The sequence below is a fragment of the Talpa occidentalis genome, unplaced genomic scaffold (assembly GCF_014898055.3).
Source record: "Talpa occidentalis isolate TD23 unplaced genomic scaffold, MPIMG_talOcc4v2.1 talOcc4.5, whole genome shotgun sequence".
In the NCBI taxonomy this organism is placed as follows: Eukaryota; Metazoa; Chordata; class Mammalia; order Eulipotyphla; family Talpidae; genus Talpa; species Talpa occidentalis.
Window position 1 is genome coordinate 139,036,626 of NW_023604861.1, and position 27,965 is coordinate 139,064,590.

Below are 27,965 nucleotides of genomic sequence, written 5' to 3' on the forward strand. Positions count from 1 at the left end.
CTCGGCCGGGGCTTCCCAGGACCACGCGGGCGCAGGACAGGGGCGGGGGGTGGGCGCCCATATCCAGGGCGTTGACACAGCATGGCGCCCCGGGAGACAAGGCCGCCCCTCGCCCCCCGCAACCCCCCCCCCGCGGCTCCCGCGGCCCCAAGAGCCCCCGCGGTCCCCGCGCCCCCCGCAGCCCCGAGCCCCCGCGCCCCACGAGCCCCCCCGCGCCCCCGCGCCCCCGCGCCCCCGCGCCCCCCGCGCCCCCGTGCCCCGCGCCCCTGCTCAGCAACTCCAAGGCTCCGGGCCGCGGGTCACTCTTTATTGACTGGCCGGGAAGGCGCAGGCGGTGCCCGGCACCCCCGGGGCGCGCCTAGAGGCTGCCCCGGAACCCCGCCTTGACGGAGAAGCGCAGCCCCCCCCGGGCGCGCGGCGGGCGCGCAGGCACAGCGAGCTGGGGAAGCCCCGCAGCGCAGGCGGCCCACGCCGCCGTCGGGCGGATGGTCAGGCGCGCGTGGGTGACCACGTCCTGCAGCTCGGCCGTCAGGCTGGCGAACGCGTGGCTGGCGTCGGGGGACAGCTGCAAGACAGGGCGCGTGGGGCGGGCACCGGGCGGGCACGGGCGGCCAGCGCGCCGCGGGCCCGAGGACGGCGAACTCCCGAGACCCGCCGACCGCGAGCCGGAGAGGGCGGCCGGCGGGCGGCGGGCGGGCAGCTCCCGAGGGGCGCGGCCGGGCTGCGGGAGACCCCGGCACTGGCGACCGCGAGGGCCCGAGTGGCCACCCCTGCGGCCTGTGCGGGTGTTACATGGAGCTAAGTGCAGGACGAGTCTATGCCAATAAATGGGACGACCTAGCCCTCAGAAGAAAGCGGGGGCGCCCCCCAGGGCCGCGGAGGTCGCCAGCAAGGACCTCCTCTCGCTGAGGAAGGAAACGGGTTCGCCACCCAGCGAGGAGCAGCCTCCCAGAGAGGGGGGGCCTGGCTGAGCGCGCAGGTCCTGGGGTGTTGATTCTGGGTTTGTTCACTGCACGACCCAGTGCCAGCGCGGAAGCCAGCCCTGGGACGCCAGCCCTGGGGACAGCTCCCTGCACCCGCAGGGCCCCCCTCCTGCTCCATCACAGTCGGCCGCTGGGCCGTCTGCCCGACCCACAGATGGCCTCGCCACTGCGGCTCTGAACAGGCCGCCGCCCTTGCGGACAGCCAGCAGCCTGCACACACACTGTCTGCACACGGGCGTTATTTGCACCTGATGCTGCAAGACAAAATTTGCTGACATGGCAAAAACTGAACCTGCCTTATAGCATATAAATGCCCGGTTCAGCCTCTGAAAGCCGTTTTGCTGTTACGCTGAGGAGGTTTGGAATGACAGCAGTCTTGGGGGGCAGACGGGGGCAGGCCCTAGGGACGCCGCCACTGACCTTGGTGTGCGGGAGCAGCGGCTTCCACCTGTGGCCAGGGAGGTCCCAGTTCTGCTTGATCATGTCTTCCTCTTCCTGAGTCGTCAAGACGCAGCCGTCCAGCTGACAGCTGTCCGGAGAATTGCCTGTTTGGACAGGACAAAGAGTAGGTTCCACGACCCGTTCGAGCTCAGCAGACTCTCGTTGAGACCAGATCGAAAACAGCAGAAAACAATCACGGTTCTCTCTGGAGCAGCCTCACAAGCAAGGCATGACGTGTGAGAAGAGGCCGCCTGTGGACCAGGCCGCTGGGGAGCCCGAGGTTTGGAGGCGCCGGGCGCGGCAGTCCCCTGGGCTCGGCCGGCTGGGTTAGGGGGGCGGCAGCTGTTTGGAGGTTGAGCGTATCTGACGAACCTCCTGGATTGCAGATTTAATTACTCACGTGTTGCTGTGTGGCTCATCTGAAACCATCATGAGACCGGCAGCTGTGTCAACCCTGTAACGCTGACAGTGAGGCAAAGCAGCACTGGGGGGGTTAACCAGCAACCGCACCCACAGAGCGTGCCACCCCCCCAGCATGTCTCTGGGAAGTCCGTGGGGACCCGTGCCTGTGGGCCAGAGGCCCCTCCTGGGAACCTCGCAGCTCATCGCTCCAAACAGTGGGCCGGAGCAGGGGGGCACACTTGGGACACCCCAAAGGGATGTGCTTGGAACCCAAAGAATGCTGGAGGAGGCCATCACGTGCATGTCCAGCTCTGCACATATGGTATTAGACGTGGATCCTGGCTTACCCCTCACTTCTGAGGAGCCGACGGCAACACACCTGAAACTCTGGTGTCTGGGGCGCCGGTGACCTGGGCTGACCAGTGGCTGCCTATTTATCTGAACTAGTCCCCAGAAAAATGAGCGATTTTGAACTATCCTTGCGGATGACCATGGGTTCCAGACACTCCTAGAAAAGCAGCCTGCACCACCGAGGCAGCGACACCTCTCCTGACTCTGTGGAGGCACTCAGCAGCCGTGCAGAAGGCGCAGACAGCGGCCGGCCACTCAGACTGAAACAGGCTTCCAAGCAGAAGTTTCCACGATCACATTTCTTGAGCTGGTTCATCCAAGTTCACGGCCACTGATGAGCAACCTCTTCGTAAATGTAAATATGTACTTGGTGCCCAGATGTAAGGCTTTTTTTTTTTTCCAAAAGTCATTTTTTTCCCCAAAGATTTATTTTTACTTATTTATGCATGCAAGAGCCGGGGTGCAGGCCAGAGATGCGGGGGGTGAGAGGACTCACCAGACACAGAGTGGGGAGCAGAGCAGGCAGGGTCACTGGAAATACACTGCTGAGGGGAGCAGCAGGGAGACAGGAGAGGTCAGCTGCACCCATGGGTCAGCTCCCTGGCTGGGGATCAAACTCAGGCCGCAGTAGCTGGTGATAGCTTGACAGCACTGAGTCCTAAACCCTGCGTCCCCAGGGAGGCCCCAGGTGTAACCTTTAATAACTGAGTGTTCATGCTGATTCACAAAACGGCTAGCCAGGGCCTCCCCTGGTGGCGCAGGGGTTAAGTGCTGGGCTGCGAAGCTGCCCGCAGCCTCTGCAGTGCCGGTTCAATCCCCGGCCGCCAGCGAGGGTCCCATGTGGCACGACAGACCTCTCCTGCCGCCCGCTGCTCCCCTCAGCAGTGTCCTTCGGTCCTTCTGCCTGCTCTGCTCCCCGCTCTGGCTCTGGTGAATTCTCTCACCCTCCCGCGCTTCTGACTGTACCCAGTGCTTGTATAAATACATAAATAAATCTTAAAAAAAAAAGTCTAGCCACCGGCCTCTGAGCTATGGACCTGACCTGCCACACTTGCCCAGGGCTGCGCATCCCGAGACGCCAGGCCAGTGTCGTCCACACTCCCCAACAAGCAGAGGTGCTGAACCACCTCTCGAGCTCTCAGCTTAATGACCATGTATTTTACAAGAAAGTGAGTACAGCATATCAGGGCTGCTTGTTCAGCTATTTTTTCACTAATTGAAGAGGGTGATTTTTCAAAATGATCCCTACCTTAACTTAGAGTGAAGCTTGGAGAGGAATCGGGCATCACCCCAATCAATTTGCTCAGGACCTCGCTGGGGGAGGCGCCCCTCCTCCGTCCCCTGACCAGCCAGGAGCATGTCTGAGGCTCGTTCCCACAGAGACAGTGCCCAGGGGAGCTACCTGCACCCCAGCCCCTCCGGGCACCACCCACTGCCCCCAACCCCACCCACGGTCACGACAAGGACAACTTCCCCAGCGGCCTTAGAGTTACCTTTGAAGTGTTTTGTGTCGATTTCAATCTGAGTTATCACTCCAGGGTGCGCCAGTCGGAAAACTGCCCACTCGCAGCCCTCAGAGAGGAGGACCCCTTTCTCGTCACTCTGGGGTTTGGGAAAGGGGGGTCAGCCGGGGCTGGCAGAAACCGCCCAGAGCCCGCGGGGCAGGGGCATCCTGTCTACTCTCGCACGCCCCCTGTGGGGGAGCCTCCTCAGCCGGTCCGCCATCACTTCCTGGGCCGATGGCCCCCTTGCTGTCACCCCGAGACACCCCACGCCTGTCTGGGCTCACTGGGGACTGGTCGGCTTTACACGGGATTTCCACGTCCCCCATGAATTCTCGGAGAACGTCATACCCCAAAGGGTCTTTTTCCCCCAAGCCCCCCACCCCCCAACGCCGGCTTGGCCTTGAGTGCGTGTCCCTCGGCCAGACCCGCACCAGCGGCCCCTGGGCTCAGCCGTCTCTACCCGCCAGAGTTACTCGTTTCCGTGGGGAAACGCCCAGTGACAGGAAAAGCACCCCAAGCCGGGGTTTGCGGCTGAGTCCCGGGCCTGCGCAGGGAGGCGCTCTGCCCGCGTCCTTATCCCCCGGGAGGCCCTGGGCAGGCAACGCAGCTCCTCTCAGAGCCCAGCTGTCCACGACGTCCCCGCCCGGGCGCAAGCACTGAAAATGCGCAAATGGGTGTTTCCCCAGGTTTCCCCACGGGCCTGCCTGGCGCGGGCCGGCACATGAAAGCATAACAGGGGCCGACCCCCGCGAGCCGCAGCCGCCGCGGCCAGCCCTGGCCTCCTGGGCCCTGGCACTGAAATAAAACAGCAGGAAATTTGCAAGATGTGGGGAAGCGACCGGCGCTCGGCACGGCGCTGACAAGGCTCCGGGAGAAGAGCTTCCCAGGTGTAGACGGAAAATTAGAGCTTAGAAAACCTTGACCCGCGGGCTTGGAACTCCTTGCCTCTAGTATCGGGGGCCTGTCCGGCCTTCGCGCAGTCTCCCAGCCATCGGCCATGGACTTGGCCTTGCCCACTCCTGCAAAGAACAATCGCGTGATGTGATTTTAAATGAGGATGGACGAGCGGCCACAGGCCCGCGCCCCCGAGCGCCGCGAGGCGGCCGCTCTCCCTGGCGGCGGCATTCCGGCAGATTCCCGCCCAACTGTAAGGGCGAGCGATTGTACGTTTCCTTTTATAATAAATGCTTAGGCCACAGTTAGGAAGGAAAAACGCTACTGATCTTTATGTCGTAAACATCAAACCCCAATATCTGGAGAGTCATAACGCCCCCAAGCTTGGACCCGGGCCTTCTCCCCAGTGCTCCACGCCAGACCAGGGTTACCGCCAGCGCCCAGACTGCTACATGACCACCCTGGGGCATCTCCTCACCGATCATATTGTTTGGGTGCCCAAAGTGGGCATCACTGAACCCCACGCAGGCTCCCCCGTAAGCGATGGCCACCAGGTCTAGAGGCTCCGTGGAGTCGGTGGCCATCCAGTCCTTGTGTCCGGTGCCGTACACTCGGAGCCGGGCGATGCCGCCGTCTGCAGAGGACAGAGGCCGCTGTAATCTCTTACTTGGGAAAGTGACTGCTTGGGGACCACAGGCCAGAAAGCCCTCTGCGGGGCCGCCCTGCTCCCAGATCCCCCAAGGCCCGGGCCCGGCGCGCCACGCCCTCTGCTGGACGAGTCCCCCCTCCCCAGAGACCACTGCTCTTCTGAGGGCTCCACAGCTGTGCCGCCGCCTCAGAGGGCTTGTCCTCCTGCTCCCCTCAAGCTTCCCCTCCTGCTCCCTGGCCTGCCTGATACCCCAGGTCTGGGTCACCATCCCCACCCCACCCCCTGCCATTTTACGCCACAGGGTTAATCCCAGTTTGAAATCATCTTTCTCAGTCTGAGGCTTTCATATCAGTCTCCCGAAACAGGACAGAGTCCTTGAAGGTCAGAGCCGCTGTCTGCCCCTACGTTTGTGTGGCATTAGGGGAAGGAAAAAGCATCAGGCTTTTCTGCCCTCCCGCCATTAGGATAGATGGGGGAGCCCCGTGGTCCTGAACACATGCCTGATGGCGGCACCTGCAGCGGGTGCACCTGGGCTGAGAGACTGTGTTTATAAGGCGGCGGCACGGGGACGCCAGCAGAAGCCCAGAATGAACGGAAGCCGAGAGAAGAAGAGAAGCAGAGAGAACGCCAGAGGGCCCAGATAGAGTGAGGATGTTCTGGGGCTGGAAGGCCTGCAAGCCTCTGGGCCCCCCAGCACCCCTGCCTGCCGTATGCCTGGTAAATCCCAATAAAAGACCTGCAAAAGCCACTGAGGCCTCTGACTCCTCCTTTACCCGGTCTGCTAGGTCAGAAAACCTGCTCAGCGCACAGTTCCTGCCCCTACAGGCGTCCACCCAGCGCCCAGCCTGTCACTGGCGCTCGTGCTTTTGTGGGTTTATAGTGCAGGAAGGTCAAAGGGCCTGGGGCTCCTTCAGGGACCCCCAGGCGCCTGAGTCAGTAGTGCCGGGTCCCACTCAGGCCCACTCCAGGGCTTGTGTCGTCCAGAGACGGGGCAGGTGAGCGCTCTCCAGGCCCAGCGCCGGGAAGGCAGAGCTGCCGAGGGCCCGTCACCTGGCTCCGACTTGTTAGAACTTTCTAGAAGGTGGAAGCCAAGCTTTCGTAGAGAAGCTGGGGGTCATTAAAAGCATCCCACTGAGACCAGCCCCACAGATGCTTACACGGAAAGGTGGTGAGACTGAGCGAGCAGGAAACATCTGGGGGACAGCGGCCGCCGACCCTTTTGGACAGACGCACAGCGGCACTGGCACAGACGGGGTGCGCGGGGCAATTGGTAGGCTGGGCTAGGAGCAGTGCCCCCACCCCACCCACCCCCCCCGCCATCGCCCCGGACCACTGGGAGGGGGGCTTGTGCCACAGCGCAGAGTGCCAGAAGCAGGAAGCGCCCCCGGAATGCCGAGGGCGACCCCATGGAAGCCCCCCTCCCCCACCTCCCGACCCCCCTGCCAGGCACCAGGCTCAGGCGACACTCCCACTCCCGCAGCTAGTCACGCCGCCAGCAGGGCTGGGCTTTTCCAGGATATGAAAATAAAGCTCACACACTAACCTCAGAAACTTACTTCAAAGGAACTGCTTAATTAGATTGGTATATGGAGCAACTTATGCCCAAGGCGCTGTTGAAAAGCAATCGGATGGCAATTAGTGCAGTTAATTGTGATGTGATCAGGGAGAGGCAGTGGGGGACACCAGCCCCCCAGGGTCACCAGGGCACCCCGGTGCGTGCCTCCCCTCGGAGCCGCCAGGCGAAGCCGCCTCCCTGAAACGGCACAGCTAGCAGTGACGCAAGTGCTGGAACAAGCCCAGAGGGGCCCTGCGCCAGCGTGGCCGCCACTAGCATCAGAAACGTCGGGCTCCGAAAACACATCAGGAGCCGGCCGGGACAGGAGCGCCGGCCCCTGCGCGGAGCAGCCAGAAGCAGAGGCCGCCTGCGAGAGCTGCTGCCCCTGCAGATCCCAAGTGTCCGCTGACAATGTGCGCAGATCGCTGCGGGAGGGGAGGCCGCGGGGAAGCGTGAAAGGCACGAGAGCAAGGCCGGGCAGAGCCACGGCCCAGCGGCAGGAAATCTGGCCGAGAAGGACGCCGGCCACAGTGGGAGCGCCCCGGGCAGCGACAGGTCTGCGCCAGCGGAGGAGGGTGGGCCTGAGGACAGGCAGCCAGGGACCTGACGGACCCAGAGTCCAGGGCAGAGACGCTGCACGAGCAAGGACAGGGAGGACAGTGATCAGCTGGACCGGCCACTCCGAGGAGGTGCCGGGCAGCGAGCCCGCGGGGGAGGGCACGGAGCAGGAAAGCGCGGCTGAAGCAAATTGGTTATAACTAGGGAGGAAATGGAGAAATCAGAACCTTCGTCCACTGAAGGCAGGAGAGTAGAACTGACGGCTGTTTTGGACAAGAGTCCACTGTGGCCCCGCAGTCCCGGCCCTCGCTACAGACAGAGGCAGAGGCAAGGGGAGAGAGACATCCGGGGGGAGGGGACGAGTCACAAGCGCTTGCACAGCAACAGGTAGAGCCGCAACACTCATAAGCAGCCCACAAGTGGGAGTGGCCAACGTGCACCGCGCTCAGCCAAGGAGGGGTAAAGCGCTGACGCCCGCCCCGCACAGGACAGCCTGGAAACACGAGTGGATGTGTCAGGGCTGCCGCACGGTCCTGCCCACCGGAGCGCCCAGCAACGTCCGGTCTCTTGGAGGGAGGTCCGTGGAGGGAGAGGGCTACAGGGCCAGGCCTCTCTGGGGGTGATGAGAATGTCCTAAGATGGTGGGGCGAGGGGCGCCCACATGCGGTGCGGTCACACACACACGGGGACCTGCTGCCCACGTGAGCGAGAGGCCTCCTGGGCGGGTGACTGCCTGCTCCACAGGCTGCGCCCCACGCAACACACTCACCCACGAGGATGCCCGTGGGGAGGGTGTCCCCAGGGCCCAGCTAGCACAGCCGGAGCCACCGCAGCCAACCGGCCTGACGGCTCTGGGCGGCCACCTCCGGACGGGGGGTTGAAACAGAATTCCACGCACAAAGGGCAAGTGACCCCACGGGGCCAGAGGCCGCGGGGACTGCGAAGGAAAGACACTTTCCCTCTCCGTGTTCTGAACCTGCAGACACGAGCCGCGGGAGCCGGAGGGGCCCCAGGGGCGGAGACTCACCCGGGAAGATGTTCAGCCTCACGTGGGTCGACCTCTGCTGCGCGGCGACTGCGAAGTAGTTGTGGCCGGCGGCGGGCCTCCCCGGGGCGAGCTCCACCATGGGGACCAGGTGGTCCCACCCGTCCGACTTGAGCTGCGATAAATTCAAAACGCAGCACCGGGCGGAGTGAGCACCCCCGAGTGCCCAGCGGCGGCGCCCAGTCCCGGGAGACGCGGGGATAAAAGCAAAAAATGGGCACAAAGACCGAGTGCACGTTTAACAGTAAACAGAATAAAGGCCTTTCCCCACGCTGATCAAAACAGCCACCGGGGTGTGGCGGCAGCTGGTGGCCAGGAAGGGCCGGGGACTGGCGCGAGCAGCCCTCGCGGCCAGCCTCCAGGCCAGTGCCTCGCCAGTCAGCAGCCCTCCCGGTTGGCATTTTATTCCGCAGCATGGCCCCCACCAGGCGTGTGGCCCAGAAGCTGATGAAGAGGCGAGCGTCAGAGGGCACCCAGCACCGCCCGGCTGTCCCATCAAACCCGCCTGCACCAAGTCACCTTGGCCAGTTGCGGAAAGGTAGCCTAAGCGTCACGGTCAGGTCCTGCATTTACCTCACTTGCCAGCCGCCGCCCGCGGGGGCCCTGCTCAGAGGCCTGCCCTGCCGCAGGCGTGGCCCTGCCCCAGGCCTGGGGGTCCCTGGACACCGGGGCGGCGCTGGGAGAGGGGTGAGCTGCGGGGTGGACTGTGCCCAGAAAGGCCAGCGCCAGGCTGGGCAGCCTCCTCCCCTGCTCCCATGTGACATGCCTGGCCCTTTCTGACGTACCTTGGCGATGGCCTCAAACTCCTCCAGGCTGGCCGCCGTGCCTGTCCTGGCCTCCCTCTTTGGGATTTCCAGCTGTTTATCTGCGGAGAGGGGCCATGGAGGGTGGGGGCCTTTGGGACCAGTGACTTCGCCCCGGGGTGCACGCCGGGGAGACCGTTGCTGCGCCGGGCGCAGGGTGGCCAGGTGACAGCCACACCTGAATCTGTGCAGCATTTAAAACACTACCAGCAACTGCAGACGATCACACTTGATAGCTCATGCGCGCGCCAAAATACCAGCGTCGATCCCAAGTCGAGTCAAACTCCAGCTCGGCCCAGCTCTCGCGCTTCCCAGAGCTAGGTGGGGAGATGGGGCTGCTGGCCGGGCAGCGCCAGAAACACTGCGCCCCGGGGCGTCCTCAGAGACAGGAGCCCTGAGCTGGGCGGGCACTCCCCGGAGGTGCCCGCCCCGTCCCTGGCACTCCTGCCTGTAAAGCAATACCCACAGCTCCCCGGAGCCTGCTGTCCGCCGGGAGCAGGGCCGCGCCCAGCACTGTGCCTCCCTGCCAGCCCCAGGGCACCAGCCAGGCCTGTGCCTGCCCCAGTGGTGCTCCTTAAAGAGTTGGCGCCCAGCAGCCGGCGGCGCCAAAGACACACGGGCGCGGTGGGTGAGACTGGCGGCCGCGCGGCCAACTCCCCAGACACAGACGGGACCTGCATGCGCCCCGTGGCTGCTGCGGGATGTGGCTCAGGGACGCCCTGAGCAGAGCTGGTGCCAACGCCGCCCGCCAGCCCCAGATCTGACTCCACAGGCCCAGGGCCCCTCCCGGCAGCTGCTCACATCCCGGAGGCACAGCCCGCGCGGCGTGAAGAGCGGGCAGAATGACGTGAACCCACAAGGCCCAGGTCACAACACAAGCAAACACCCAGCCACACCCTGTGGCCAGCCCGCTCCGGGGTGGAAGGGACCTGCCCTGCCCGCCTCTCTGGGCCCGCGGAGCCCAAGGCACCTGCTTCCAGGTTCGCGGCTTGAATGGACACCCGCGGGGCATAGTCTCCGGTGAAGTAAGAGATGTCCACGTCGAAGCCCCTGATGATCCCGGGGATCCCCAGCTGGATGACGCACCAGTCGTGACCTGGGCACACATGATAGGAGACCCCATTAGAGCAGTCAAGGCAGCTGGACACAGCTCGGGGAGCAGTTGCGGCCCCCCAGGCCCCTCAGGTCTGCTGGGCTGCGCTCAGGCTCAGAGACCCGCTGCCCTCGGCAGGCGCCTGGGACCTGGGCCTCCGCCCTGGCGATGGGAGCTGGGGTACGGGCCTCCAAGAGTTCAGTTGTGGATGCGGGCGCCACCTCCCGACTCCATGACACAGGGGGGCTGGGCATTTCTGCTAGCCCCCCCCCCCCCACGCCTCCCCATGTCTGCCGACGCCTGGACTCCAAAGCTGCAGATCCCGCTCCCTGCGCGGCGGCGCCAGGCCAGAGTCCGGCGCTGTCTGGGGCACCACGGAGGCACCCGAGGGCTGGCGGCCCCTGCGGTGAGGGGGCCCTCGGCTGGGTTCCGGTGATGTGGCCCCACTAAGCGAGTGAGGCACCTACTCTGTGCTGCGGCGAAGACCACAGGAGGCGACTGGCCAGGACCTGCCCGGTGCTGTCCCCGCCGCCCTCAGCGCCCCTCTGTTCTCATTTCCCAACAAAGGGCTTGCGTCCGCCTTAGTGACAGATGACCGGGCCAGCCCCGTCCTGGACGCACCGGGCCAGCCTGCCCCCGGACACAGCGGGGCCGCCCCACAGGCTCACCTGGGACCCGCCTCCTCCTGGTCTCCCAGCCGTCCATCCGCCGCCCGAACTCCGTGTACTCGCCCTCCTCCAGCCGCGGGCCGCCGCTCTGCAGCACGGAGACAAGGTGGCGAGTATCGCTCACACGGGAGCCTGGGCTTCCAGAAAAGGCGCTTCTGCCCCCAAAGGGCGGCGGGGTCGTGCCAACAGGGCTCCTGGGCGTCCCGGGCAGGGACGGGCTGCCCCCCCCACTCGGCCCCCTGCACAGATGAGCACCCCAGTCAGGGGCTCACTCTGCTCCTCATCGTCCCTCAAGACAGGCTGCGCTTCTCGTGGGCTGCCGGCTTGGGGCCAGCCCTGTCGGCCGGAGCCAGGCCCACCTCACGGGCACCCCCACCCGCAGCGCCCACGGCTGTGAGTGAGGATGGGAACTGAAGTGTCCAGAGAAACTCAGAAAAGATGGACACACGCTTGGTCCCGCATGAGAGGGAGAACAGCCAGAAGGAGAGCGGGGCCTGACCCCTGGCCACTGGAGCAAGGCCCAGCTCAGCCCTTGCCCCAGCAGGCTGCTGTGCAGAGGACAAACATGTCCTTGGAGAAAAGAAGTAAAAGCCAAGGGCCCTGCGCAAGGACAAAGCCCCCGGGCAGGGCCCTGCAAGGGTCACGGCTGCGAGACGGCCGCAGCCAAGGCGGAGGTGGTGCCCCGGCCCCCAGTGCACGTGGGTTCCAGGCGCAGGCTGAGGGGCAGAAACTGCCAAGGAGCTGGGCAGCGACCGCAGGGCAGCGGCCCTGGGGGGCAGGCCAGGCGAGGAGGCCCCTGCAGCCCTGGAGAGGGATGCGGCCGGCAGACGGAGCGCCCGGGCTGCATAGCTGCAGCAAACACCTGCGGCCTGAGTCAGCTGGGCACCTGCCTGCCCGCCCAGAGACGGCGCCCAGCCCCAGCCCGGCTGGCGCTGAGACACGCACCACCCACAAGACGCCCCAAAGGGCCTGAGGCCAGTCTGCAGAGCTGGCAGGCTGCGGGCTCCGTGTCTGAGGCCCATCACTGGCACAGCCCCCAGGTCCGCCCGACCTCGGGCACACGCAGGAACGGCGCGGCCACGCCAGTGGCGCCCACATCAGACGTGGCCTCACCTTGATCAGGTTCTCCGCGGGAGCAAAAAAGTCATCTGTTGAAAATAAAACCTGTGACAAATAAAGACAGAAAACACACGTTAAGAAGCTGCTTTTCCACCCCCAGGAGGCGCCGCGAGACCAGCGAGGGCGTCAGGGGGCCGGCCCCGAGCAGCACGCGGGGAGTCTGCGGGCGTCCAGACCATGTCTGCCCACGCAGTGTCCACGCCCTGTCCTCGGCCCCCGTGGCCACGGGAGCCAGCGCTCACTCGGACGCGCGCCGGCCTGTCTGGGGGAAGGCGATCCGGTCCCAGGGCCGGGGCCAGAGCCTGAGACTGGCAGGTCCTGAGCCAGCCACGTGGGGTGTCCCCGTCCCTGCCCCTGGGGGGCGGCCCCGTCCCTGCCCCCCTGGGGTGTCCCCGTCTCTGTCCTGAGCACACTCACCCTTCCTCCCACGGACTCAGAGGCCATGTCAATCAGCCTGGTGAAGTCTGGGGTCCTGGCCCGCTTCCCCTCCTTGGGCGCGTCCGCCGCGGTTCCTGGGAGAACGGCAGGCCCGTCAGCCCCTGGTGAGGAGGGCAAGACGCGAGCGAGACCCCAGACCCGCACAGGCGTGGCCCCGGGAGTGTCCCCGGGCCCGAGGCTGAGCTCCGCAGGCTGAGACGGGGCGGCGCCCGTCTGGGGGTGGGGATGAGACACACGCACCCCGTAGCCATGGCGTGAGGTGTCTTACCGAGGGGTCGCGCCTGGCCTGGGGAGTCAGGGCACAGATGGGGGCAGGCCCGCGGGGCTCACGGCTCGGGCAGCATCCCCCTCACCACAGCTGAGCCCCTGCCCGGTCCACACCGGCCGCCAGCACCGCCCTCCTCGGGCAGGCTCAGCAGGGAGAGGCAGAGGGGGCATGGCGGGGCCTCCCAAGAGCCGCACCCACTGTGGCAGGTGTGGCAAGGAACTCGAGGGACCATCAGCACTCGGGTCTGTCCATCCCACAGGTTCCTCCTGTCCTTCTGATGGGGGGGGCCGCACTGCTAACCACCCGCCCCAGCTGGCCTGGAACGAAGCAGGGCCTCCCGGCCTCTGCCCTTTTCTCTGGCCTTCTCGTGGGCCCCGGTGACCGACCCCCCGCGGCAGGTGCCCGAGGCGGCTCCAAGCAGGGGGAGCCAGAGAGGCCTGTCCAGGCCTCCGTGCGGGTGTCCGTCTCCACGCTCCGGGTTTTGTATTCATGTCCAAGTCAGTGACTTGGAAGCCGTCCCGCAGCTGTGGTCAGGCCTCAGCGCCCGCCAGCCGGAGCCCAGGCAGAGGGGCAGCCCCAGCAGGGTACGGCAGCCACCCAGGCCCACGGCTCGCCCCCACAACGGCGCCACCTGTGACAGGGCCGGCGTTGCGCCCCCAAGTGAAATCTAGCCCTCGAGAACCTCTGTCTTTATCGGCAGAAATGAATTTACTTTGGGGCAGAAAAGTCTCCTGCTGCTTCCGCTCCCTGCCCCACCTGCGGCTTCTCTGGGGATGAGGCCTGTCCACCCCCCAGCTGGCGGGAGTCACTCCTGCGCCTCCCTCGCCGGCCAAGCCCCCTGCAGCTGGGCGTCACGTGGACATCAAGGAAAAACCACCAGACTCTGTGAGAGGCTTCAGGCCCCGGGCAGATCGCAAAGGAGCAGGAAGCTCCCTGACAGTGTCTAGAACACCCAGGGCACGGGGCGCTAGCCCAGGCTCTCTCCTCCCCACCCCTAAGGGACTTTCACTCTGGAGGGCTGCCCCAAAGGTCACAGACGTGTCCAGTGACCTCCCGCCTCAAGGACGCCCTCAGCCCCGCTGCCCAGCCAGCGCCTTCCCTTCCAGCCACTGTGGACCTGCTGTGCGCCGGCCCCTGAGCCCCTCCTCGCGAGCTGTCCACAGCCCGTGCAGGGAGCCAAAGCTGCCGCCCCACATATGTCTTTCCAGCAGAATTTTTTCAGGTGAGGGCTCTGGGGCCCAGGGGCACAGCCTCTCCCGGGAAGGACCGTGCGGGGGTGCCCGCTCTGAGAGGAGACACACCTGCACCCCTCGCCCGCCAGGAGGCCTTCTTGTAATCATGTGTTTATTCATCTCCAAGAGTGCCAGTCACGCAAACTAAAGCAGGAACACACTCGGGGCCCCCGCCCCCCCAGGATGCTCACGCCCCTACACTGCGTCCTACCGGCTGGCCTTGCAGGTGGTGCCAGGGCCAGTAGTTCCCACCAGTGCCAAAGGGCAGCAGCGCAGCAGCCTCGGGGGCGCGGGCCAGCGGCCAGACCAGGTTAAGCCTGGGCCACCACCAGCTGGCAAAGGTGGCGGGGAGGGCCAGGGAGGGCTGAGGAGGGCTGGGGAGGGCCCCCAGCTCTGCTGGCTGTTCCCTGCCTTCCAGGAGATGAAGCAGGTCTATGCAGGATGCAAGCTGCAGGCCTGACCGCTCTCCCGCCCACGAGGCTGCGGGGATGGGGGTGCAGGGGTCACCAGGAGCCCCACTGAGTCACACAAGCTGCAGGAAAACATTCCATGCGAGGGGACGGGCTCCCCTGACACTCAGGCTGGGGCGAGGCCGGTGGGGGCGGCCAGAGGGCGGTGTCAGGAGCTGCTGGGGGGTGGGATGCTGCTGCACAGTGGGAGGCCGCCCCCATTTCTGATGCAAGAGCCTGACCCTGCACCTCCAGCCAGTCCCTGCCCTCACGTGAGAAAAGGGGCCGGGAGGGCCTGGAAGGGGGAGGGGTCAACCTCTGGCCACAGGGCACCCCTCAAAAGCCTTGGCCCCAAGCATGCGCCCCCGCGGGGAACGGAAGGCAGCCCGGGAGGCCCGTGGCTGGGGGCTCAGCGGAGGGGCCGGAGGTGAGGAGCATCCCGCCAGGCCGGGCAGGCAGGTGGGGTCCTGGCCTCAGGCCCCGGGTCTCCCGGGAGCCCGGTCATCGCTGGGGTCGGCTCTTCCCGCACTTTTGTAAACACCAAAGTCACCGCCTCAGCCCCGGCACCCAGCCGAGCTTCTCACCTCGCAGGGGGTCCCAGCCTGAGGCCGGAACCCCGTGTTTCTGTCGCCCCCAAAGCCACGCCCAGGGCGGCCGCCGTGACCCGCCCTCTCACCGGCCATCGTCCAGGCTGGCGGGCGCTCCTCGGCCGGGCTGTCTGGGCCCCTGCAGGCCAGCCAGGCCCCAGGGCAGCGGCAGCGCGGAGAGAATGGAGGGGCCGGCGGGAGGGGGGCCCCTGGAGACGGGCTGCGCCGGGTGATGTCACAAGGGCTGGGCCCCGGGGCTCCGAGGGGGAGGCGGGAGAGGCAGGCGAGCCTGGGCCAGACCCTGCAAAGGGGCCGAGCCAGAGCTGGGGTGGACCCCAGAAAGGGCCCTCGGCCGGCAGGCCAGGCGCACCCTGACCCCGGGCTAGAGGCTGTCTCAGGGTCAAGCCCCGCCTCAGGTACTGGGGCTCAAGGCTCCCCCAGATACCGGTGTCCCCGCCAGCACGCGAGGCCGAGGGAGAGCGCCCAGAGCCAGGCGGCAGCACGGAGGCCACGGCGGGCTGCCCACGGGCACGGTGTCTGGACCCCACCGTCGGCAGCACAGCACAGACCCCCGAGTCCGGGCCGCCCGCTGCCGTCGCGAGACTGTCCCGCGTCAGTGCGACCCAGGCCCTGACCCTTGGCAGAGAGGACACCGAGGCCCTGAGGTCGGGGTCTAGTCCACAGCACCGGCCCGTGAGAGCTGAGCAGCCTCCTGTGCCTGGGGGTACGGGGTGCCCCTGCCCTATCCTCTCTGCTGGGGCCTGGCCCCCCCAGTCTCTCCCTGGTGCAGTTGGCCCTTGAAAAGTCTGGAAGCTGCTGGCCACACCCACTGTGGACAAGCCCCCACTCAGCCATGGCAAGTCTCCTTCAGAGGGACGCTGGCCACTGCCCGCGGTCTGCTGCTCCGGGCAGCTACGTCCGTAGACAAGGTGTGACGCCCTCCCCTGCGTCTGTCACAGCCCCCCAGTGCACTCGCTGCGCCCCAGGTCACCCCAGACTTGGGGCACACAGCAAAGGCCAGGCTCCTCTCTTGGCTCCTCTGGGTCCCTGGCAGGGCGTGGACAGCCAGGGATGCCCAGGGCCAAAGGCGCCGCTGGCCCTCGCTCCCTCCAGGCCCAGCCCTGTGGCCAGGACGGCTGTCAAGGCGCCTGCTCCCACGGTGCCCTGGGAGCCCTGGGGTCCCGGTTCCTGCAGTCCCCACAGGGCTGTCCTGCGGGCAGCTGTGGGCGGTGTCCAGGACAGGGGCCGCTGCTCCAGGCCAAGCGGAGGGAGCTGATCTGATGAGGCTAAGAGACGCTTCCATCAGCCACGTCCCGGCATTCAGAGGCCACATGGGCAGCCCAGACGGCCCGTCCTTCCCGGCCAGCTCGTGGGGCAGCCTCGTGGGGACCCGGAGGGACGGAGAGGTGGCCCGAGCCCCCCAAGGGGTTCTGGGGGCCGCCTACGGGCTCCCATGCGCCCACCTGTGCCCTGCCAGGCACCAGGAACTGCTGGGGGAAGGGGGGGGGGACACGGATGCGCTACAGGGCGTGCTCCGGGCCACATGCCAGGGTCCCGGGGCCCTGGGCGGCCAGTGGGAGCTGGGCCCTGAGACACGGGGCTATGGCTGCCCTGGGCGGCTCGGGGAAGCAGGCCCTGATGTGGAGGGAGGCTGGCGCGCAGGACCCTCGCCGTCCCCCGCGGGTGGGCAGCAGGCCCCCCTGGCCCCCAGGATACACAGCTCTGTGGCAGGATGACAGCCCCCCACGTGTCCAGACGTGAGGAGCTGGAGCTGGGCTCCCCACCTCGCACCAGGACGCCCCCCTCCCGGCCCTGCAGCCGCAGGCCTGGAGCCCAGCCTGGAGCGGGCATGGCAGCGGGGGCGCAGCCGCGCAGGCGGGGACAGCCGCGGGGTGACCCTGGGGCGTCCCTTCCACCCCGCCCTGGCCGCGCCGCACCCACCGCTCCTGAGCCGGCGTCCGCCCCGCGCTGGGCCCCGCCGGCTGCGTCTGCGGACCGGTCCGGCCCGAAGCAGGGAGCCGGCCCGGCCCGCGGGAGGCCCGAGGAGCCACCGCTCCCGCTGCCCGCCGGACACTCGCGGCCACGGGCGCCGCGGCTGGGCCGGAGAAGCGCCCGCCGCGCCCTTTGCTCGCCGTCCCGCCCTCGTCCTCGCGCGCCCGGCCCGCGCCCGCAGGCGCGCGTGCAAACACACGCACACGCGCGCGCACACGCGCACGCACACGCCCCCGCCGCGCGCCCTGCGCCTGCCGCGGCCGCTAGGGGGCAGCGCCGCCACACGGACCGGGCAGCGCCCGCCAGCCGCACTGGCCCCCCCGCCCGCCCCCGCCCCCGCCCCCCCCGCCCGCCCCCCCCCCCCCCGCCCCCCGCCCCCGCCTGCCGCCCCCGCCCCCGGGCGCCCCGCGGCCGGGCTCGCCAGGCCGTGGGCGGCGGTGCGGCGGGCACGCGGCTGTGACTCGCCCACCCCGGCGAGGCCGCCCGGGCACCGAGGCCGCGGGCAGGGCTGCGCCCCGCTGGCACCGCCGCGAGTGAGCCGGCCCCCCAGCGCGGGCCTGCTCCCCGGACCCGAGGCACCGTGGGCGCAGCCCCCACCCGGGCGCCCCTAGAACAGAGACCAGGGCTCCCCGGGAGACTGGAAGGACGCACACAGGGTCAGGACCCGCGACCTGCAGCTGCTGGGGGTCAGGCTGTCGCCCTCCCTGCCCAGGCCGCTCCTGGGCTCCTGCCTGACCACGCACGGCCTGGGGCAGGAGGGGCCTCTGGCGAGGGCCCCAGGGCCAGGCCACAGCTCTGGGCAGGTGGGCCACAGGCCTGCAGCTCCAACTGCCCGGCCGGGTGTGGACAGTGGCGGCTCCTGCATGGCGGGCGCTGGGCCCACCTCCTGCTCCCTGAAGACAGAGAACGTGCGTCCACCCCCACAGGCGCACATCAGACACGGGGAGCCCGTGGGTCTGCGCCGGCCTGGGCCAGGGGCTTCCTGACATGACCAGTGTCCACAACAACTTCCAGACAGGGTGTGTCCTCTCTCCTTGCTGCCGGCCACGAGCCCACCAGGCTCCCAGACCTGGCCACCCAGGGCCTGCCCACGCCTGCCCCAGCCAGCCAGGTGCCACCTACGTCCCGAGCTCGCCCTGGGCGTGTGGCAGGCAGCCCGGGCAGGGCTGCGTGTGGCCTGCCCGCGGGGAGGCCGTCTCCACAACAGAGGACAGCCGCCCACTGCCACGGCCAGCCCCTCCTTCCCGGGAGGCAGCAGACAGGGCCTTGCGTGGCTTCCGGGCCGGCCAGCTGCACAAGCTCCCTTTACAGGGCGTCTGGTAGAGCCGCTGGTCAGACCCCACCTGTGACCCTCAGGACAGGAGGCCCTGGGGATCCCTCCCCTGCCCGGCTCTGCCCATGAGCACTCCTTGTGCTGCTGAGAGAAGTGGGGGTGTTACCCCTTTTCCCCGGGGATGCGGGGTGCAGAGTGGGACTGTGGTGGCCGTGGGGTCCTCCCGCAGGCGCCCTGCTCCCATCCCGGTGCCCTCCGCGGGCCGGTGCCCTGGTGACGCGGTGTCGGGCAGGTCCGGCGCGGCCTGCTGACCGGCGGCCCCCTCGCGGCCCTGACCACGCCTGTCCTCCGGGAGGCGAGCGGAGCCCAGCGTGGGGCCGGTCCCGGGTGGACGGTCCTCACCCCGGGCGCGGGCGGAAACCGGCTGGACAGCCGGAGCCCCAGGGCCGGCGCGCCCCGCCCGTCCCCTCGGAGTTTCTGTCCCCCCTGAAGTCTGGCCGGGAGCGGTAGAGCTGCCCCACGCGAGGCGGCGGGAGGAACGTGCGTTTAATGCCGGTTACAGAAGCGGACCCAGGGCGGGGCCCGGCGGGCGGGCGGGTCCCGGGGGCGGGCGGCGCGCGGCGGGCGCGGCCTCACACGCGCTCCTTGTCGAACTCGCAGAGGAAGTGCAGCGCGGCGTGGCAGGCCACGTCGTTCCAGCCGCCCGAGGCCTCCAGCTCCACGCAGTCCTCGCCGTCGGCCGCGTCGTTGGGCTCGCCGCTGCGCCAGCGCTGGAAGGTCTGCATGGGCGAGCGGTCGGCGTAGACGAAGGTGCCCTCGCGCTCCAGGTCGTTGATGCCGATGAAGACGCGCGCCAGGCCGGCCTGCGCCAGGTAGGCGGCCATCAGGCGGTTGGCGGCCTCGTCCTTGGGCATGCCGAGGTGGCCGCCGCGGCCCTGGCAGGCCAGCTGCGCGTCCGCGTAGCGCTTCTCCTCCTTCACCAGCAGGTAGAGCTTGTGCTCGGACTCGCGCACGCCGGCCACGGCTGCGGGGGGGGGCGGGGAGGGGGCAGGGGGGGGCTGGCAGGTGAGCCCAGCGCTGGGCCCTCCGGGGGGCGGGGGCGGAGCCTGGAGCCGGCGGGGCGGGCGCGGGCGGAGGGGCGGGGGCTGGAGCCGGCGGGGCGGGCCTGGAGCCGGCGGGGCGGCGGCGGCGGAGGGGCGGGGCTGGAGCCGGCGGGGCGGGGCCTGGAGCCGGCGGGGCGGGGCCTGGAGCCGGCGGGGCGGGGCGCGGGCCGGAGGAGCGGGGCCTGGAGCCCCTGAGGCGGGGCGGGGCGGGGCGCGGGCTGGGGGCGGGGCCTGCCAGCTGGAGGGGTGCTGGAGGGGTGCTGGAGGGGTGCTGGAGGGGTGCTGGAGGGGTGCTGGAGGTGCGGGCGCGGCGGGGCGCGGGCTGGGGGAGGGCGCTCGGGCACGTACCGCTTTTTATGAATTTCAGCTCGGCGGTCAGCTGGGTGACCTGGTTGTCCATCTCCCCGACGGCCTTCCGCAGCTGGCTGCACTCGCAGGGGAGGCCTGCGGAGACCGGCCGGCCGCGAGGTGAAGCCTCGCGCGCAGGGCGCTGCGCCCGACGGGCGGTCTCGGCAGCGCGGCGGGCGCTGCGGGCCGGGGGTTGGAGAGCGTGCGAGGACCGGGACGCGGGCGCCCGGACACCCCTCCGCCGCGGGAGGGGCCTGGGGGAGCGCGGGTCCGGCTCCTGCGGGCGCCCCCAGGACGCAACGGCGCTGGGGAGGGCGGTGGGAGCGCGGCCGCGGGCCTGGGGGGCTGGCCAGCGGGAGGTGGGCCCGGCTCTGCCTGGGCAGTGGCGCTTCGGGGCGAGCGGAGGGGAGCCCCCTCGGGCGGGCGGCCTGTGGGCGGCGGGAAGGGTCTGCGCGCCGACCGGGAGCGCGGCCCGGGGCCGGAGAGGGGCGGGCGGCTCCGTGGCGGGGCAGGAGGGTGGCACCCGAGGTCCGCACAGCTCCAGAGCGGCAGGCGGGGTGTCCCCCGGGCCTCGGGAAGCAGGTGAGGCCGGCGGAGGGCCCGCGGGCCCTCGCGCCCAGGCAGACGCGCCAGGCGAGGCCCCAGGGCAGGGCCCCCAGGCCGGGCGGCACGGGGAGGGCTCTGGGGAGAACCAAGTCGCCCCGGCCTGACCGGAGGGCGGTGGCCTGAGGGGCGCGCAGGGAGGGGCCGGCGGGGGGTGGGGGCGGGGGGGCAAGGGGGATGGCTCGGCCGCGGGTTCGCGCCCCCGTGTCGCTGCTGCTCCAGGCACCTGCGGCGCGCGGGGAGCACAGCCCGGCCCCAGCCTCGTCTCCGGGGGCAGCGGGCGCGAGGCCGGCCCCTGCTGAGCCCTCCCCGTGCCGGGCCCGGGCTCTGCGCGCCCCCCAGCCCCGGACCCGCCCGCCGCACACCCCAGCAGCGGCGCCCGTCCGCGGGCCTCCCCGCGCGCCTGGTGCCCGGGTGCCCGCAGGCCGCCAGCCGCACCGCGCCGGCCCGGGTTGCGGGTTGAGCGTCGGTGGAGGAGCCCGCGGCGGGACAGCCCAGGAGGCCGAGCGACCCGGCCCGGCCCGGCGCGGAGCGAGGATGGGGCGCGGCCTGGTCCAGCCCGACGCGGCGCGGCCTGAGGGCTGCAGGGGCAAGGGCGCAGGGTGGCCAGGGCCCAGACGCATGCGGGAGGAGGTGGCCTGGGGCCGCGTCTGGGCAGATCAGCCCGAGGCTCTGCTTCCTGCCTGGGGCCACGTTCACCCTTTCACCCTCCTGGGCCGGGCCCTACCTGGTTCTCCACCGGGGCCGGGAGGTCCTGCGTCGCCGGCGTCCCCCTTCTCGCCTGCAGGGGAGAGGCAGCTCAAGTCCCCGGGCCCGCGGGCGCTGGCCGGGGCAGCCCAGGCCCTGCTGTCGTGGGGTCCCGGGGCCCCCTGCTTGGAGCACTGGCTGCATGGGCCGCGGGGTCATCAAAAGAGCTTCCTGTGGGTTCTGGGAAGTTCCAGGTGCTGCTGGGCCACCGTGGGGCTCGGGCCCTGAGCCCTCGCCCCCGGGTGGGGTCTCCGGAGTACCCTCCGATGCCCACCCGGCAGAGGCTGGGGAGGACGCGGTCGGCAGGGGGCAGTGTCCAGCTGAGGGGCGGCCTGGGCGCGGCGGGCCTGGGGGACACGGCCATTGGGCGCTGGGGAGACGGCCGTGGGGGCCTGCGATCCCGCTCGGACCCCGGCCCGCAGGGCTCTGCTTAGAGCCAGAATCGCGGCAGGGAGCTGCCGAGCGCCTCTGAAATCAGACGGGAGTGTTTATGCCCGAGCCCCAGGAATAATCCCGAAGCGCATCTCCCCGCAGGGGCGGTGGAGGGGCGGCTCCATGCAGCCATGTCCTGTGTTCGCCTGTCCACGCCGGGGCGTGGCGCCGGCAGGGAAGTGCGGCCCGGAGGACAGTCTCAGGGAGGCCCATCGCAGCCAGAGCCCCGCAGGTCTCCCTGGCGGCAGCACTTTGCGCCCACACCCCTCCCTGCACGCACTGGCCTGTCCACCCCAGAGCCGCAGCAGCACCGGCCCTCCGCACCAGACTGTCCAGCCTCAGCGGGAGGCCGTGCACTCTGCCAGGAGGCGAAGGGACTTGAGGACACTGAGGCACTGAGATGCCAGTCAGGGCAGAGGGCTACGCTCCCGCGATCCCATTTTCAGGAAGAGCTGCACGGGGTCCGCGTGGAATGCGAGCGGACACGCCGGGGGACCCCTGGGGGCTGGACACAGGCCACAGCAGAGACCCCGTGCCAGCAACTCCACGCCGCCAAAGCCTCTTAGACAGCGTGAGAACGGCCAGTTTTATGTCCCCAGCGTCTTTCTGCAATGTCCCTTGAGCACCCCCTTCCCTCTCGGCCCTGCTCGTCTGCAGATGAGCGACCCCCAGCAGCTGCCCCACCGGCCAGGACGCAGGTACTGCAGAGTGAGCAGAGCACCCGCTGGGGCCAAGGGCCCCTCCTGCGGAAGCCACGGGGTGGGGAGGGGCCTGTGGCCGCCTAACTTGCTTGCAGCTCAGGCCACCAGCAGGTCGGGACGCCCCAGACCTGGCCCCTGTGTGGGCAGACACAGCACCCTCCCGAGCCCCCGCCACGGCCCCCTGCTAGGGCCACGGCGGATGGGGGAGACCCCTGGGACGACTCCCCGGGGCCACTGCCCTCTTCACCCCGGTGCCCTTCCTGGGAGTCCAGCGAGGGCCTGGGGCAAGCCAGAAAGCTTTCTGCTGGGGCCAGAGAGCATCTGTCCAGCAGGGGCCGGCGAGGGCAGAACTGTGGGCTGAGGCAGGCCCACCTGCCGGCCCGTCTCCAGCTCTCCGCCCCTCCTGGTGGCTAGGGCAGGGTGCCCCGGGGAGCCACCCCCATGCCTGCTGCGCCCGGGCCGCCCCCTCCTGAGAACCCCAAGTCTCCCCGGTGCCCAGGAGCTGAGCTGGGCAGACAGCCCTGCGCCCGGCGACTTGTTGGCCCCAAGTGCAGCCGCGGACGCGCATCAAGCACACGGAATAAGAGCCGGCAAGGCCTTGGGGCCTGGGCAGCGGTGGCGAGTACCTTTGGAGCCGATGGGGCCTATCTTCCCGTGGCGGCCCACGCTGCCCTTCTGCCCTTTGTCACCCGAGTCGCCTGCAGGACAAAGAGAGGGTGGTGGGCCAATGCACAGGGTCCACCTGGCCCGTCGCACTCGCGCGCACGCACCCGCACCTACGTGCACAGATACACACACCTACATACATACACACGCCTGTGTGTGCCCTACACACTGCACTGCACCCACGACAAGGTATGCACAGGTGTGTGCACCCAGGCTACATGCATACGCAGGTGTGTGTCCCCCTGCAGGTGTGTGCACTGCACATGTGTGCAGGTGTGTGTGTGGCACCCATATGCATACATGAACAGATTGTGGGTGTCTGCTGTGTACACATAACTTGCACACAAGTGTGTGTGCATGCACCTGTGTGGACATGCACGCCCGTGTGCTTACATGTGTGTGCATGGCGTATGCAGGTCTGCACTTGCCTGCTTGTGGGCCACAGAACCCCGCGTCTGCATCCGTGTAAGTGGCTGAATGTGAGAACCCCATGTACTGGGACTGCAGAGCCGGTGGGCACCGCCCACCACCCCACCTGCCCCCAGCACCTCCGGCCAGCCGCTCCTCGTCCCGTCCCTGTGTGCAGGGAGGAAGCAAGCAGCCCGCCCCGGACAGTCCACGGCGGGTCACTCAGCCGATTTAACTCGCAGACGTTTCTTGGAAACTAGCCCTGGGCAGAAAGGCAGGGGGGCGGCAAGCCCAGCGGCTGTCAGAGGGGTCTGAGGGGAGCCGGCCACCCCCAGGGGCTCCCTGTGCCCCGGGGCGGGGCAGCTCTGCAGACAGGCCTGGCCCGCTCGTGTGCTGGGGAGATGCATCTGCTGGGGCGGCGGGAGGGGAGGGGCTGCGCGACCGCTCCTGGGGTGACAGGGGCGCCCGCCCCTCAGCGCCCGCGGGACCGCCCGCCCGGGAGCTCCGATTAATTTTAACGGCGAGATCACTCGGTGCTTTGCAGCGGGGCCGGGGCAGGAAGAGCCGCCGGAACTCGGCCTCCTCAGAGACTCCGAGCGGCAGCTCAGCGCGGGCTCGGCCCAAGCCCCGCACCCGGCCGGCCACCCCACAGCGCGGGTCCGTGGGGAGACACACCCGGGCCCCCGCCGGCCGGGCCCCCCTGCTGCTGGCAGCAGGCCGGGGCCCCGCGGCCCTCTCCGCGGTCCCAGAAAAGGCAAACTGTGGGCACGGGCGCGCAGCCGCGGGGTGCCCCGACTCCACACCCGGCCCTGCGCTCGACCCCGAGGCTGCAGACGGACCCCCAGGCCCCACCCCACACCCCACTGCGTGCCGCCGCTGCTGTAGGGCCTGCGGCCCGTTCTCTCCTCCACCCAAACCTCCTCCGCTGGCGCCCAGTTCCCGCCCGGGGCTCACGCAGACCCGGCGGCGCGTCCTGTGGGTGGACGCCCCAGGGTGCAGCCACCCCCACCGGGGAAGGGGCCAGGAGCCCTTGCTCCACCGCCGCCTCTCCCGAGTCCTGGCCCCACTCGCCGGCAGCAAAGAGCCCCCTGGCCCCACAGCGCGTCACCGGTTCAGGGAGCATGGGGGGGCGCAGTGTGGACCCGCAGTGTAGACCCGCGTTGCAGACCTGCAGTGTGGGCCCGCGGTGCGGAGGCACAGCATAAGCCCGGCCTGGAGCCCCGCTGCTGGGCGCGAGCCGCTGTCAGCCAGGCCGCTGGCCGAGGGGGCGGGGCGGGGCGGCAGGGCTGTCCTGGGCTCGCCTGGAACCCCATGCACCCGCCCTCGCTCGCGCGCCCCACAGCACACCTGCCCCTCACTCGCGGGCTCCCAACCACACACCCCCCCTTGCGCGTGCTCACACTCCCCGACCGCACACCGCCCCTCCCCGCACACTCCACGGCTGCCCCTGAGGGCGTCACACTCACCACAGCCCCACTGGCAGAGGAGGGAGGCCTGCGGCGCTGGCCTCGGCCTCGCAGGGGTCACCCCACACACGCACTCCAGGTCTCTGGGTCAGGACCTGGGCGCCCGGTCCTGGGGTCTCCACAGGGACGCCCCGCCCCCACCCGCCCCACCCGCCCCACCCCCACCCCGCAGGGCGCTGGGCAGACCTGGGCAGCGGGTACCTTTCTCTCCCGTGGGGCCCACTCTTCCCGGCCGGCCGGGCGCGCCCTTGTCTCCCTTCTCTCCAGCATCCCCTGCGGAGAAGTCACAGGTCGGGGCTGTCGGGGCGGCCGCTCCCCGCCCCTGACCCACGGGCCCTTCCCCAGCCTGTCCGCAGGCCCCGCCCCGCCCTCCACCACGTGGCCCTCGCCAAGAGCCCTCTGGGCTGGCCTGTCCCTCGATGTCCAACTGGGGAAACTGAGGCAGGCTGACCTGAGGTTGGCCGACGGTTGTTGACTCTGCCGAGACCCCCGAGCGGGCCTGGCTGTGGCTCAGGCGGCCCTGCAGCAACCCCCACCCCCCGCGCAGGGCGGGCTCACCTTTGAGGCCGGGCACGAGGATCTGCAGGGAGCAGGCGTCCTCGGGCGTCTGCTGAGGACGCGCGGGCAGGAGCAGCGACAGCACGGCCAGGCCGGCAAGCAGCTGAGCCCTCTTCATGGTGAGTGCAGGCCGGACATGGGCTCCTGTGCGAGGGGCCACGGCAGTAACCAGACCCGACATGGGCACCGGGCAGCCCGGCCCTCCCCAAGCTCACGCCCGGTCCCTCAATTTAAACCTCCACCGTGAGTTTCACGGCCAGTCCAGACCCCTGGGCCGGCGGGCGGAGCCTCTGGAGCAGGCAGGAGCAGAGGTCAGGACAGGCACCGCCTGCGCAGCAGCAGGCCCGGGTGCCTGGAAGGGGCGTCCCCACGGAGGAGGGGACCTGAGGGGCCCTGGGAGCTGCGGGGGGGACGCAGGGAGCCGGCTGCTTAGCCCTTGGTCCATGTCCACAGGAAATGCCCAGCTGTACCCAGGCACGGAGGGCAGCATGACGGGCCTCAGGAAGGGCTGCTGCCCAGGTCTCCCGAGAGCCACCTGGACCTGAGGGGGCCTCTGGTGGGCTCGGTGGCTCCGGGGGACACCCCGGCCCTCTGTCCCCGTGTCAGAGCTTGAGAAGCCCCCAGCCTGAGGGAGAGAAAGCCGCGTGCATGGGGAGAGGCCCCAGAATCCAGGGTCCAGGGTCCCCCGCCTTAACCTCTGTCTGTGGCCGCCGGCCCCTCGGCCCTGAAGAAGGCCCACGCAGCAGCGGGCAGGCCAAGCTCTGCCTTGGACTGGGCGTCCCGATCTCGGGCTGGGGAAGCGGGCACAGCCCTGGGGGCCCTGGTGCTGGGGCCAGGCTGGCACCGCCCACGCAGAGGGCGCGGGGGCAGTGGCCTGGCTACACGTCCTTTAAACCAAAGTGTGGGGATGGCTGCAGACCTTCGCCCCTGCTGTCCATTTAACAGGCAGGACACCGCGGGTCCCCATCTGCAGAGCGGCCCCCCCAGGGCTGCGCAGGAAGTGCAGGTGAGCACCAGGGGCCCCATGCGGCGTCCGGCCCATGTCTGAGGACAGCGGTGCGTTGGCTGACCAGGGGCCAGACCCCGGCCACAGCGTCCCCTGCGTCACCGCCTCCTCGTCGTGCGTGGGCCTGTTGGGGGGCTCCCTGGAGGGGGACGCAGCCTGGACGTTGCGGCTGGCCCCAGCCTGGAATCCCTAACCGCAGGGCACCACGGCGTCTCGCAGGCCAGTCAGCCGCTCCCGCCCGGTAGCTGATGCGTCGCTCTCGGGACCCAGCCCACTCTGTGCTGGCGCCGGTGGGCTCGGGCCAGCGGACACCCGCTCCATGGCACTGCGGATGGAGCCGGACCCTGCGTGCCACAGCTGACAAGGAGGGTGCTCCCGCTGGACAGCATTGCCCGGCCTGGCCGAGGGGCACTCTGGCTGCCCTCGGAGAAGCTGAGCTCAAGGGCAGCCTCAGGGCCAGGCTCCACCTCCCAGAAAGGAGGTGGGCAGGGAGGGGGCGCCTGGGGCCAGGCCCTTCACGCATCCCCACCCGCACGCGCTGCTCCCCTGCATCTCCTCGCGGGGGCTGCTGGCCTGCTGGGGGCGGGGGTGGGCAGGCAGGCTCCGGGAGCCTCCCCCGGCTCTGGCTCCTTCCTGGCCGCTTACAGGAGGAATTTTGTTTTATAAACGCGAGGGCCAGGCTGACCTCTGCGGGCCAGCGTCCTTATCTCCCAGCTCCCGCCGCCCCGGCCACAACTGCGGTCATGAGGCCCTTTGCAGGCCAGGGAGGACCTCACTGGAGTTCTCGGTGGGACCAGGTCTGAGCGGAGGAGACAGCACCGAAAAGGTGGCGCCACTGAGACGCGAGCGAGCAGGTGTCGCGCATTTCCACTCTGACCCGAAGGCCCGGCCAGAGGGAGCTCCACCGGGTTTGCTCCAGCGACACCCATGGGCCCAGCCAACGCTCACGTTGTTCTTAGTGTTTTCTGACCCCGAGAGGCCTTCCCTCGCTCTCCAGTTGCAAGCAGGCCACCCCGAAATGCTCTGTGTGGTGTAAAGAGTCTCAAGCCTGTCAGTGGTGTGGGGTGGCATCCCGCCGTGGAGGCTTGGCCAGCCAGGGGCTGCGAGGCCGCCCTCGGCTCAGACCCGGCCTTCCGTGAGCAGGAGGCGCCCCAGCCCGGCCCGGCCCGGCCCCACACCCAGTCTCTGGGTGCAAGATGGCGGCCGCCCTTGAAAGGGGCCTCGAGTCCCCCCATGATCCCGAGCCGCCCCCACGCCTGGTCCTTGCTGTAGCCCCGTGGACAGGCCACGCTGACCCCCAGCCCGCGCAGCAGCACGTCCTGGGAGCCAGGAAGGAAGCGCTCGGCCCTTCCACTGTGCACCGTCTGTCCAGGAACAGGCCAGGCCTCCTCCCTGCCGGGCTCCTCGGGGGAAGCCGACCCTTGGGGCTCAGGCCTGACTGCTGACCACGTCCTCTGGGCAGGGACCCAAGAGTCCCCCCCCCCACCCGCCTCAGCACCCTCCTGCCGGCCCCTGCAGACCAGCATCCCTACCTGAGGTGCAGGCTGGGCGCAGGGCGTCCTGACCGCGGGGGCCTGGAGGACACTGCGCCTGCCCGGGCCCCCATGGCTGTATTTACAGCG

The 27,965-nt window shown here is 69.2% G+C and overlaps 2 protein-coding genes across 2 annotated transcripts; both read right to left on the reverse strand.

Moving 5' to 3' along the window:
• Positions 1-358: 358 nt before the first annotated feature.
• ALLC (allantoicase) lies at positions 359-15,177 on the reverse strand. The gene is given in 15 exon segments (XM_037528571.2): positions 359-418; positions 421-455; positions 458-484; positions 487-565; positions 1,404-1,528; positions 3,671-3,779; positions 4,628-4,701; positions 5,055-5,210; positions 8,366-8,498; positions 9,169-9,248; positions 10,157-10,282; positions 10,948-11,035; positions 12,061-12,111; positions 12,484-12,578; positions 15,130-15,177. Coding segments are annotated over 15 exon segments (1,245 nt in total). The 5' UTR covers positions 15,137-15,177.
• Positions 15,178-18,937: 3,760 nt separating this feature from the next.
• COLEC11 (collectin subfamily member 11) lies at positions 18,938-27,945 on the reverse strand. The gene is made up of 7 exons (XM_037528572.2): positions 27,876-27,945; positions 25,338-25,481; positions 24,981-25,052; positions 22,866-22,937; positions 21,087-21,140; positions 19,757-19,852; positions 18,938-19,329 (listed from the first exon to the last, which is right to left on the reverse strand). The coding sequence occupies exons 2-7, from the start codon at positions 25,453-25,455 to the stop codon at positions 18,938-18,940; spliced, it is 804 nt and encodes a 267-aa protein (XP_037384469.1). The 5' UTR covers positions 25,456-25,481; positions 27,876-27,945.
• Positions 27,946-27,965: the final 20 nt, after the last annotated feature.